This window comes from Pocillopora damicornis, chromosome 6 (assembly GCF_964200805.1).
Source record: "Pocillopora damicornis chromosome 6, jaPocDami1.2, whole genome shotgun sequence".
Classification (NCBI taxonomy): domain Eukaryota; kingdom Metazoa; phylum Cnidaria; class Anthozoa; order Scleractinia; family Pocilloporidae; genus Pocillopora; species Pocillopora damicornis.
Genome location: NC_142675.1, coordinates 12,589,142 through 12,601,735, shown reverse-complemented (window position 1 = coordinate 12,601,735; position 12,594 = coordinate 12,589,142). Strand labels below are relative to the sequence as shown.

The following is a 12,594-nucleotide window of genomic DNA, read 5'->3' as shown; positions in this document are numbered from 1 at the left end:
CTTAAGAAGTTTTTCAAACTTTACTTCAAGAGACATTTTGATGATCAAAACAAACTTTTGAATTTAGTGGGCCGTACAGTGAAATACGGACTAATCCTAGCGCACTTACTAACTGAGAGACATAATAAAGGCATTGATTTAAAAGGTTAAACAAATAATTTGTTAAGAGGCTTTATATGTAAAGAACGATTAAGTGGCAGTATCGTCAACTGGATACGGAAAATCGTTGCTTTTACAGGTTTTGTATCGATCTGTTGTAGAGGATAACGGACGTAGCCTGCACTTCTTCAAGCACGATTTGTAAGTCGTTAATCCAACTGTTTCCCCGTTAAACGCCCTAACAGACGACCATAAAGTTTCAAGCTTGAGAAATAATAGGGTATGAACAACGAAGTTAAGGGTTGGAGACGCCTTTTATTAAAAGGTTACGAAGCGATAAGGTGGCTTCAAAGACGTTACCAGAACTGTTGTTTACTGAATCGAACCAAAGTAAATCACGAACAAGAGTTTAGAATCTCTTGTATCGAATCACCACCGTAAGAACTAAAATGAAAGGTGCAGAGGAATTTGTAACAAGGTCTAGAAAATACCGAACTACAAATACACTTCAGGTGTTTCGAAAGTCACATAAAAAAACACACACACTCGAAAGAAAATAACGATAAAGGATTTGGTGTACAGCCTCCTTCGAAAAATCTTTAATCTTTAGGTTCAGACCGTGTCAGCGAGGAAATTATACAACGAAAATAATGTTACAAAAAGCGTGATTAAATATGCCGATCAAGCGTAAAAAAAAATCATTTTTGTTGGTTAATTTCGTTTTACCCTTCGTGTTAGTATTGACAAAAATATTTTACTCACGAGCCCCTTCAATCGAGTCTCCCATATTTTTAGAGACATGTTACCAACCGTAACCGCGGTATTTTCATTGGGAAAGAAAGAAAAGGATCCTGGGAGTCAAGTCACATCAGACACTCCATGAATGTTTCTTCGATAAAATGCGGAAAAAATTATCTCAACCAATTTGGGCTCGTGAAAGGATGATGGATCTTTCTCTTACTTGTGTTTTTCGAATGGTTCTAGTCACACTTTTATTCTGTTCCGGAATTCAGAAGTCAGGTAATGTTCATCGAGTTACGATTATAGAGATTCTAGTTTTGTTCGCAATTAGAGATAAAACTATTAAAATAATACCACACGTCTAAAAACATCTTTAAATATTCATGCACATGAAATTAGAAGTTATTGAAGTTACGTCTGATGTGTTGATGTTTAATATAATGTTTTCTGTTTTCCTTCTTCAGAGTCCGCATTCAGAATCAGCCAGAAACCTTCCAATCCTACTACTGTGGTGCTTGGAGTAAACAGCCACCGAGTCAGACTTGAGTGGCGGTATTCTGATGCACCTAGACAGTATTTCGTTCAGTTTTTCAGACAGAAACCTGGTGAAACAATTGAACAAATATCATCAAGCAAGGATGGGAATGCGTTCGACCCGAGAAACACAAGTAAATTCGATGCCTCGCTTGAAGCAACACTAACACTGAAGAATGTGGAGAGAAATGAGGAATACACCTACTCTATCATTTTGCTGGATTCTAGTGCCATAGTTGTAGATACACACGCAGTTTCTATTAATGTGGTCGGTAAGTGAAGCTGTTTCATGAGTTGCTTTGATACACTTTGTCTTCTATCAACAGCCATATCTCAGTTTGCGTAAAATGCGAGGTTTTTTATTGGAAACTACAAGGTTTAAATTTCCGGTAGAGAAATGTCATAATGCACACAGAAACTCAAATTATCACTACACCGTACGTCTTTCGATTAAGCACAGTTGCACTTTTAGTGCCTCGAGTTTCTTGTTGCATTTTAGCAGCGATCAATAGAGCCATCCTTTTATTTAGTCCAAGCAATGCTGGAATTCTTATGAATTGGTCGTTAAGTTACCTTTTAGTTTTCTGCTGCTTTAACTTGTTTCTTTCACAAAGATTAATAATTCAGCTTTCGCTTGGGTTATATGTAAATGTGTTCTGTGTTATCAATATCACTCAGGTGCGTAAAAAATGTTCGTAGTGCAGCAATTCACGCAGATAAAGACTTCTTGGATCATGTGTACTATAGGTGGCCTCGGTCGACATATAGGCTGACAATCGACCGATATATCGGTCGACTATCGGTCGACTATCGGTCGGCAATCGACCGACTATCGGTCGACAGTCGACCGATAGTCGACCGACAGTCGACCGATAGTCGACCGATATATAGACCGATAGTCGACCAATGCATCACCTTTTACTCGGCTAGATAAGCTTTTCAGTTATTCTGAGTAAATGTTACCTTTTTTGTATAAATATATTATATGTGTAAATTAAGTTTAACTTCTCAATTTGGTAATGAAGCTTGTTGTTGTTGTTGCTGATGCAGCAACACAGTTACTCTAGAAACTTACCCCTCTATTCATAAATTATTTTGGTCTCGTTTTTGAGGTAATCAAGATTCAATATGGAGATAATTTATGCTCTGGCCATTCTTGTCATTTTTCAGGGCTCTCTCTCTCTCCCTTTTGACTAAAGCTTAACCAGGAGGTTGTTATCTGCCCTTCTAGAGCAAAAAGTGAAAAAAAAATTCTCACATGCATTATATGGAAATTGACAGAAGACAAACATAGGGGCATTTTAGGAAGGACAGCTTTTTTTTTTTTTACAATATTCAATAAAACATACAGGCACTTGCAAAAGATCTGTACATAAAAGTTATATTCCTTTACAAGAGAGGGACCTGACTGGATTCTGTTGCTGTTAAGAAATAGTGTTCTGAGTGCTTTAAAGGTAAAACGAGCTACGTCCAGGAAGATGTCAAAGATGTTGTTGAGAAAATGACCTCTTTTAAACATTTTATGTCTTGAGAGAACAGCCAAAGCCACATGTGGGCTAACTTATCGATTGAGATGAATGTGCTGCGTTTTGGTAACAAACTTAGCAAGGAAATTTGCTGTGGATTTATCTGTACAAATCTTTTTAATTCACTATATCTCTAGGTAAGATTATGATGAAGCATTCTACTCCCCAATGTGGCAGCTAATTTTCAGAATTTCGTCGCCAAAGTGAAACTTTAGTGGCATTGGCACCTGTATTAGTCGCAATTGATGCCCTGTATTTAAATATTAGAGCATTTCATTTCACAATTCAAGAGTGGAAACATATGTAGCAGTAACAAGAGTCGTGCAATGCATTTACAGTACATGTGTATACACCTGTTAGATTTTGTTTTCCTTGTGATAGTATAGTTACCTAGCTAGTTTCTAGTCTTGAACATACCTTTCATGAGTATATTATTTAGTAAAAGGATGTGTCAAAATCTACCTGGAATGGTCCACTGTTGATAACTGTCAACTTGAGTTGGTGATACAAGTGTAATCACCACCAATCTTATGTGTCAACATTGTAGAATTTATGAGATTTGACTAAGGTGTCCAATTACAAAACATCTCATAGCATTTTGATAACCGAGCAATAAACAAGTGACTTGATTGATACCATTGCAATATTGAATTTGGCTCATTTAAGACAAGATAGTGGTAAAAATGTGCATAGATTGATGTCGTCAGTAACACTTCAGACATGTGAGAACAGAAAAATTTTACAGAGGCTGACTTTTTTTAATATAAACATAGTTCTATGATAGGTCTCCACTGAGATTATATGTTCACCAAAGCAAACTTTTCCTTTTTTCCTTCTTTTACATCACTACTAAGAAACTTTGAACTTAGCTGGAATCGTTTGAGAGCTATTGATTTGGTGACCTTTGATTAAATCAAACAGTCAAATTACTACCTGTTTGAAAGGCTCTGATTTGGCCCTCACTTCCACAATTTTTATGATATTGCTTCCCCAGAGTTTTTATCTAGAATGAGTTTATCTTTTGCTCTGCAAAATCAATAGCAAGAGAACAATTAAATCAATGGCAAACTGAATTCAGGATGGTGGTTATTAAGAGCCTCTGAACTTTTATTCTTTCATGACAAGGACATGGCAGGAAAATCAATTGGTATATGGGGGAGAGGGTGGTAATCAATATTATAGGATCACCCCCAGTCTTCAGGTTTCCCAGGAGAGTTTACTGGTACCAATACACTCTCTTTGGTAGAGAGAAACACTGCAAGTCATAGAGTGTGTCACTCAAGTAACTGATATAGTGATTCATTAGGGCTATCTTAGTTGTTTTTATCATTGATTACCTGTTAATTGACAATATTATTTTAACATTTATAATTCCTTTGAGGGGCAATTGTATTTTTAATTAATATATTGTATTATGCAATAACTGTGATGATATTGCAAAATCTAGATACAATGTATTTATCTTTAATTGTTATTTCACAGTTCCTCCAGAAATCACTGACCCACCAGAGCTAAAGCCTTTACTTGCCATCAGAGAAAACCATACTTTGATCTGTAATGCATCTGGTGACCCTCTTCCCAATATTTCTTGGACAAAAGATGGCATTCCTGTGGATAGGTTTTATGTGACAGGTTACCAGCTTGATTTGTTTGACGTGAAATTGGAGGATGTAGGATCATATAGATGTACAGTAATGGATTTGGAGATAATGCTACTAGTGTCAGTATTGTTGGCATAAGATGTAAGTAGTATGTCCTGTTTATCTGACTACGGCAATGCATTTGTAAATTGTTTATACTTTGATTTTAAACAGACACAATGGTGTTGTGATTCATGTTGAACTGCAAAATGGCACAGTGGCATGGAATTAGCACAATAGAGAGAAAAAGTATTTACTTTCTCTCCTGTTGAGATGTCAATACTATATTTTTGTTAGATTGTCTTAGTGCCAAGCATAAACTGGGTGTCTGTCCCTGTGAAACAGTTTTTATTTTTTTTTAGTATTTATGCACTTACTTTAACAGAGATCAAAGCTAGCTTTGTTATGTGGGTGTGAATTATCAGTTGATAAGCTTTTTTTAAATGGCTAATTTTAACAATTTGGTGACCAAACAAGTGGGGTCTGAAAAATGTTCCCTTCAGAACATTCTTCAACTCATAAAAAAATCACCCGTTGAGGGTATAAAATGGTTAAAGCAAAAAAATAAATAAATGAATGAATAAAAGTGGAAACTGGTATTGAAAGTCTTGTTGCCAACAGTCCATTTTCAGTGGCTTTGGCAACCAGCCGGTCACAATTTGAGACACTACCCTTGCGAAATGGCTTTTGGAATTCCTAGGATTTTCCTAGGATTTTCCTAGGATTTTCCTAGGAATTCCAAGGAATTCCTAGGAATAAAGGTGTGAATTTTCACGGTAAATTTGGACTGAGAATTCCTAGGAATTCCTAGGAATTCCCAACCATAACAACTCTGGTTCTAAAAACCTAGAAATTCCTAGAAATTCCCAGAAATTCCCAGAAATTCCAAGTTTATAGCCAACAGGACTTGGAATTCCTAGGAATTCCTAGGAATTCCTAGGGATTCCAACTCAGAGAACCAATGACTTTCCCTGAAAAGCTGTAAGTCAAAAAAATTCCTAGGAATTTCTGGGAATTTTTGGGAATTTTTAGGAATATTTAAGAATTACTGGGAATTTTAAGCAAAAATTTGAGGCTAATGATATAAAATAAATACTTTAAATTAAAAAACCCAGCTAAAATTCAAGTATTCAATGAAATTTATTTAGAAGCTTAATTAAGGCTTACATGTAAAATATTTTTGATTCATTATTAACATCAATGTGTGGTAATATTAGGATGGAATTTGATTTTTCTTTTCTTGAAAACTTCATAAGGATTAATCCTCAATTACAGCTATTCATATAAAATAGTCCTAATCAATCATTAAATTTGGTTTGACACAAATTGTGAATAAAATCTGTTGATTCTTTTCCATAAAATACAATATCTTAAATTATATTTGAAAACCAAGCACTCTTAGGAGTGAAGGGGTTAATTACAGACAAATAAAATTGATTTTTTGATTAAAATCTTGTTGTAACTGTAACAATAAATTAGAATGAAGTTATCCTAAACTGCAAACTTAGCTGCTGTTTGTATTTTTTTCCTGGGCTCACAATGAGTTGGCCTTGAATGAGGTTGTCTACAAGAAGCTTGACCATTTTGTATCTGGGTTCCATGACATCTGAATTTGAAAAAAATATATATATTTAAATATATATATTTAAAGCTCAGACCAGGGCTTTGAGGAAAAGGGCATTCATTGGATTCTCAAATTGAGAAATCTCTGTTATATTGAGTGACTTTTATATTGGAGTTAGTACATCTCTCTCATGGATTTTACTAAAAAAGGGCTGAATACATTATTTTGTTTTTAACAAGGAGGGCTTCCTTATGTAATAAGGTTTGTTTAATAAAAGTTCCTATTATGAATCTTGAATGTTCCCAAACGTGACTAAAGGAATCTTGAAACCTTACTGATAGGTTTATTTCATTGTAAAGCATAAGCTTAAGAAACTGCAGCATGCAAGTGACCGATTCGATTCTCAGAATTATTCTAGTTTCAGTTGCGCCGAGCGGTATGTAAGCTTAATTCAACCCGCTACATCTATTCTTTTATAAGATTTTGATCACGTAACGAATATCGCAATTTTTACTCACCACAAACTTTCAAAATCGTAGCTTTACAGATGGCCATTCGACCCTCGTTTGTACCAGTCATTATGTCAACTGTTGTCCCTTCTTTTAACTCCACGGCGCCAACGACTTTCATTTCTTTTACAACACTCACGCTGTTCTCGTTTTCCCATTGAACCACAATAAAAGCTATCTTTAGAAATACTATATTAAGCAAAACAGTTGAGAAAAACGATCAACCGATGAAAAGTACATTCAAAGATGAGCGCCAAATGAAGTCTTCTTTGTTTCCGATCAGGGGCATGATCACGTGGATCTTTTAGGACTTGTAATTGGCTAGCAAAGTGAATCCGTTGGCTTGCCGATTGTAGTGTTAGGAGAAGCGCACAACTTTATTCTGACTTCTCCGACCGGTTCTCTACTTCTAGACGATGGATACCTGAAATACAAGCTAATCACAGTTTTGAATGGGACTACAAATCGTCTTTTACCCTCATATTTATAAAAGAAGGATACCACATTAGGAAGTATAAGAGATACATAGATGATCCCAGTGTACCAGTACCTAAATCTACAAATCTTGACCGTAGCAAGCGTTCAGCAACATGTTCCAACACCGCCATCTCGATTCCTCAGTCAGTCGTTTTCACTGAACTTAAAGCAGTATTGACAACAGAGTAGAGTGCGTCTTACAAAGGAGAAACATTTGTACAAGAGACAGAAGTAACTATATGCGATTACAGAGGTGCGTTGGAACTCTGGTCCACAAATAATTATGCACTGTCCGAAGTATAAAACAATTTTGTTGATAGCTGACAGACAGAGAAGAACAACAAGTAAACTTTAGAGCTGTTATTATTGAAGTGTGACTTGCAATTTTCATTTTTATATAAAGAAGGACTTGTATTTTGCACCAAAAATAAAAAGATGTAATATTTTTTGGGAGATCCAGTGATTGGGACATTTAAGAAATTAAGTTATGAAAGGAAACTTGGTTGGTACTTCTCACTACTAACAAGTCTTGTTGATAAATATTTTCAGATCAGAGTTTCAAATTGCCTCAAATTCAATTCCCAGAAATTCCCAAGAGTTCCACACTTCTTAAATTATAGGTAGTTTGTGAAGCTGAGAATTCCTAGGAATTCCTAGGGATTCCAAGTCCTCACAAAACTGGAGTCTTCCTTTCCCAGAAATTCCCAGTAATTCCAAGCTTTTTAAATCAGAGTTAATTTGCATAGATGGGAATTTTTGAGAATTCAAACTGGGAATTCAGTTTGCAAGGGTCATTTGCATAACTGGGAATTTTTGAGAATTCCTAGGAATTCCCAGAAAACTGGGAATTCAGTTCGCAAGGGTACTTTCTTTTTGATTGGTAATAATAAACTGATTTGCATGCTGTATGTTACCGAGAGAGGCAAGTTTACTAGGCACAATATTTTTCCTTACTCTTGCCTTTGCATGAAGCCAATGTTAAGTTGCAGTTTAACCCATCTCAAAGGGCAAACTGAATATCGGATTGTTTTTTATATATGTCATGAGGTCAAAGCGTGAAGTTCATAAAAACAGCAATTTCAACTGTTTCAAAAAAAACATGCCATAGTTTTTTTTTTCACTTTATTGCCAGGGGTGGCTATGCAATATGTTCAATATCAGCAATGGTCAACAACATTTAACTAATAATATCTATTCATGCATTCTAATTTTTGTTCATCACACTTTAGGTAATGATTGTTTAAATAGGAGCATTGGAATAACATTACTGAGTGAAGTTTGGACTTCAGCCTTAAATAACAGAGAGTCAATTGAGTTCAAAATATTGGAGTCAAAGTTTTTATCAGAAGTAAGTATCCTGTTGCCTTTATTAAGTAAAATCCTCCTTTTTATCTAATCTGTTCACCTTAGAGTGGTGATTTGCAAATTATTGATGTTTGAGTATAAAATGCCTTGTAATTCCTCTCTTGGACTACTGGCTGACTTATTAGCATCCCTTTTATCCATTTAAGATGGTGGCATTAATCTTTGTAGTAATGATTGAAAAAAATTTCTTTTCATAGCTCTGCTCTTCATTCAGCATTCAGTGAAGAGTTTTCCTTGACTATGAGTTACAAGGATGTTTGAGTTACAAGTAAAACAGACTTTTGAATTGTAATAAATTAGCTGACAAACTTGTGGGAACTAGTAGACTTGATGCTCTTCTTTTAAGGCAAAGTACATCTAACTTAAAATTAAATTTAGATACTTGGATTTCAATTTTTGGTTTCTTACATTTGATAGTTAAGTAAAAGGTGAGAAGAGATATTGTTTTTAACTGCCACAATAGGATACTTATACACTTTAATTACTTCCAAAGCAGGGTCACGTGGAATGAATCTTTGAGTTTTGTGATTTGATTGTTCTGACCTGTCCTCTATTCATGTGTGATGACATTCAGAGATCAGATCCCAATAGCCTTAGAAATTTGTAAATTTTACCCATCTAATTGGAGAAGTGCTGTGAGCCTAAAACTATATACTCATATGAGCAGATGAGATCAAGGCTTTCTCACTCTGTGTGAACATTTAAATTGTACGTTTTAGCATTTTTAGCATTTAATATTACTGTTGTTTTTAATTGTTTAAGATTTCTTCTGTCTACACAAAAAATCCTGGAAAACAACTGTACACAGTGGGTCTTGTTGATTTAAGGTAAGTGTCAAGATTCATAGGAGTGCTCAGTGTAGGCATTTGTGAAAAAATGTTTTGATAAAAGGAAATGGTCCTCTGCTGTTATTTCAGGATTTAGTTACAGTATAGAGGTGATCGACATGTATTCAAACATTTTTAGGTATCCATCATGTTTAGTTGTTGAAAAAATTAATATTCAGTAGAGTGTCACGTTCATGGACAAGATCAATAAGTATTAACCATTTGCTGTTGTGCAAAAAACTTTGAACAGTGAGTTTTTTCCTAGGTATAGCTCTGGTAGTGTTGTTGCTAAAGTAGAGCTCAAGTTTGAAAGATCTGTTCTTGATCCTTTGAAACCACTCGAAGATGAAATCAAAGATGGAAAGCTTGGGTCATTCACAGTGAGCCGTGAACTTGATTTGAATCCAAGTAAGGCCTGTGCTACCTGACAACTAGATTGTATTTTGCCGTTTGTGCATGAGAAATTACAAACTTACTTCATAACCCTGTACCGTTTGTAGATGACCTATTGTCAAAACTAGGGGTTTTTTCAAGCTAAATGGGTTACACATATTCAAGTGTATAAAGGATGTTTTTTTATATTACTCGCATGGATGCACATATTTTCTTTGAGTGTTGATAATATCTTTTGCATGCTCGGCTTGCTCGCCTGTGAGAGACGTTATTATCACGAGAACTTTAATTATAATAAAACAAAAGCACATATGATTTTCTGTTTACAATTTTAAAGCATGTATATTAGCTTAGTTAAGATCTCTCCTCTTCGTGCCTCTATGTGTCTCTACTAGGGTAAGTGGTTTGGCCAATATTTCCAAGTATTCGTCTGCCACAGGGATTTCATCTATTTCCAATGGTTCACATCTATTCAGGGGGCTATCAAAGTGCTCCTTCCACTAACAAGATGGCGTTTCTCTTCTGGTATTTCACTAACACGTCATTGTTGCTAAATCCGTCGTTGGACTTTTGCTGATACTGACATCAGCTTTCTAGTTGCATTCTGGTCTTAAGCAGTTTGGCCAAGAAAATGGTGATGGCCATGTAAATGTGTGATTGTTCTTGCGGTGAAAAAGGGCGCCTGCTACTTCTAGGTTTGATCTCTTCATAAAAGTCATCCAGTCCTTCCCCATTGTCATTCATTGTTCTTACACCGTGTACCCCGATCCCGGGTCTCTGCCTGTGTTGTCTTCTTGTCTGTCGTTCAGGTCACAAACAATTAAAAGCATGTCATATGTTGGAACTTCTTCTGTCGCTGCCCGAAAGTGTTCATAGTAGGGAGTCTTCTTTTTCTATACCTCGCTTTCAGTTTGGTGTACTTTGAGTTGTAGCGAGCATTATGCAATCTTGGTCATGTTTGCTGGCATTCAATGAGTGTTTTTCTACTTTCCTACTTATGATCATGGCGACTGCATCCGTGTGCCAGTCATCTTCTCTGCCCAAATAGAGTATGATGTGGCCTAAAATTAGTTTCCCTTTCCTTGTTCTTCTCCATCAGGCTTCACCTATATCAAGGATATCTATGTCGTAGTTTTCAGCCTCTTGCCCTCCTCCATCCAGGCTTGGTACCGGCCAAGGCTGAGTTAATGTAGTTATCAGTGACCCACATTTATGTCTGACTGAAATTCACTTGCATAGTCACTGAGGTTACATTAGAGCTACTCTGACCTCTGGAACAATAAATTTAACAAGGTGTCGTGCGAAAACTATTCTTCCAAAGAAAAATTGAGTTCAATCTTGGTGATGTTCTTAGAAAAAAATGTTGAAAAGTTATCATGATTATTACCATGACGAAATTGGTAGCCTCCTATGTAATGATATCAATGATACTTTTACTGCAAGCGGTGAATATATCTTGTTTTCGCAACAAGAGAAATTCTCATATTCTAAGATAAATCATAATTTTTCATGTGCGTTACTTTCTCTCTAAAATGCCAATTCGTGTATATTCAATTCTTTTCCTTTATCTACCCGCGGTAAAGAGAGTGGCGTGAAGATGTGAGACAAAATTTTTTATTCTGTTTTCTAAGCTGCAAGTGCCTTAAGCAATTTGCCTCTGCGGAGTTTTTTTTATTACTATTTCAAGAAATTATAATCTCGTAGTTCAATATTTTATTGGGTTTCATACAAATATGTCTAATCATTGCTTACTCTTTTGCAGCTTCGGTTCCCTTTACAAACTTCACAGCCACGGGTGAGAGACAAAATCCCATCTATTTTCTAATCAATTAACTCAGTGATTATAACCGTCGATTTTCTATTTTTCTTGACATACCTTTTTCGAACACGGTTTGCAAATAATTTTGTTCTTTATTGTCGAGTAAGTTTTTAGTGTTACTTTCACGCACTGCGCATAAATGCAAATTTTTTTATCTTTCATTGGTAATAATATCTATCGATGTTTGGCTTCGCCAATCAAGAGGAACATTGTCAACAATTCGAATCCATAACTGCGCATGTGAGGTCCTGCTTACGATGCAGATATCAGTTACTTACATATTTATCAGACTTAATGCAGAGATCACTTGCACGTTCGCTGAGGTTGCAGAAGAGCTACTTCAACTTTCGACATAAAAAAATTAAAACAAGTATTCGCCCAAGAGAACTTCTGTTATTTCTATTTATTTAACATGCCAATACTTGATTAGGTAAGTGCTGCAAATGTACAAGACAAACTCGTTAATTGTTTTCTGTTTTCTAAGTTAAACTACCTTTACCAAAATTGTTTACTTTATGCTGAAGTTATAATTATTTCAAGAAATACTAATCTCGTAATTAAATAATGCGTTATCCTTTGTGCCTTGCGAATATGTTTAGTGATTTCTCAATCTTTTTCTAGCTGCCTCCTTCACAAACGTTACGTCCACAGGTGAGAGAGAACTTTTTTTATTTTGAAATTAAATAACTTTTAAACTGTTAGAAATGGCGTGCTTACAACAGAAATTATGGTATTTATCAATATCTTTATTATAAATCGCTATTTCTCATGCTCGTAACCTTAATTTTGACCTACCAATACTTGCCTAAATACACGTATATTCAATGAGTGTTTCCATCTGTACTCTTAGCAAAGGGTACTATTAAAATGCGAGACAAACTCGTTTCTTTTGTCATCTTTTCTTAGACAAACTACCCTTACCACAGCTGTTTGCTTCTTGCCAAAGCTATTGTTTCTTCTAGAAATTCTTATTTTGTGAATGACTGCTTTCTCTTTTTCAGGTTATCTCGTTACAAACATTACGGTCACAGGTGAGGAGCAACCTTGTTGAAATTAAAAAATTAGAATTTTAGTTGTTAAAATCGTCGTTAGTTAGTATG

The 12,594-nt window shown here is 35.4% G+C and overlaps 1 protein-coding gene and 1 long non-coding RNA gene across 20 annotated transcripts in view; one reads left to right on the top strand and one right to left on the bottom strand.

Annotated features, from left to right (window-relative positions):
- The first annotated feature begins 969 nt into the window (after nt 1–969).
- LOC149044025 (uncharacterized) overlaps nt 970–12,594 on the top strand; it is a 55,865-nt gene continuing 44,240 nt past the window's right edge. For 7 of the 17 annotated variants that reach the window (XR_016187503.1, XR_016187501.1, XM_089209114.1 and 4 more), the window contains exons 1-9: nt 970–1,119; nt 1,305–1,646; nt 4,383–4,642; nt 8,320–8,438; nt 9,218–9,282; nt 9,548–9,690; nt 11,438–11,470; nt 12,116–12,145; nt 12,496–12,525. Coding sequence is in view for 13 of the 17 variants with exons in the window: in XM_089209114.1 (XP_089065240.1) it covers nt 4,585–4,642; nt 8,320–8,438; nt 9,218–9,282; nt 9,548–9,690; nt 11,438–11,470; nt 12,116–12,145; nt 12,496–12,525 (478 nt within the window). In the remaining 4 variants the exon portion in view is untranslated. Of the gene's footprint in view, nt 1,120–1,304; nt 1,647–4,382; nt 4,643–8,319; nt 8,439–9,217; nt 9,283–9,547; nt 9,691–11,437; nt 11,471–12,115; nt 12,146–12,495; nt 12,526–12,594 lie in introns of those variants that run through there. The other 10 variants (XR_016187504.1, XR_016187502.1, XM_089209115.1 and 7 more) reach the window with 2 other exon arrangements.
- Nucleotides 1,306–7,050, bottom strand: LOC149044031 (uncharacterized). Of its 3 annotated transcripts, XR_016187522.1 has the most exons (4): nt 6,623–6,878; nt 4,407–4,508; nt 3,834–3,926; nt 1,306–1,442 (listed from the first exon to the last, which is right to left on the bottom strand). It is a non-coding gene; the product is annotated as an uncharacterized LOC149044031 (long non-coding RNA). The 3 variants fall into 3 exon arrangements; XR_016187520.1 differs by lacking the exons at nt 1,306–1,442; nt 3,834–3,926 and having other exon boundaries at nt 4,244–4,508; XR_016187521.1 differs by lacking the exons at nt 1,306–1,442; nt 3,834–3,926; nt 4,407–4,508 and adding an exon at nt 5,620–6,146 and having other exon boundaries at nt 6,623–7,050.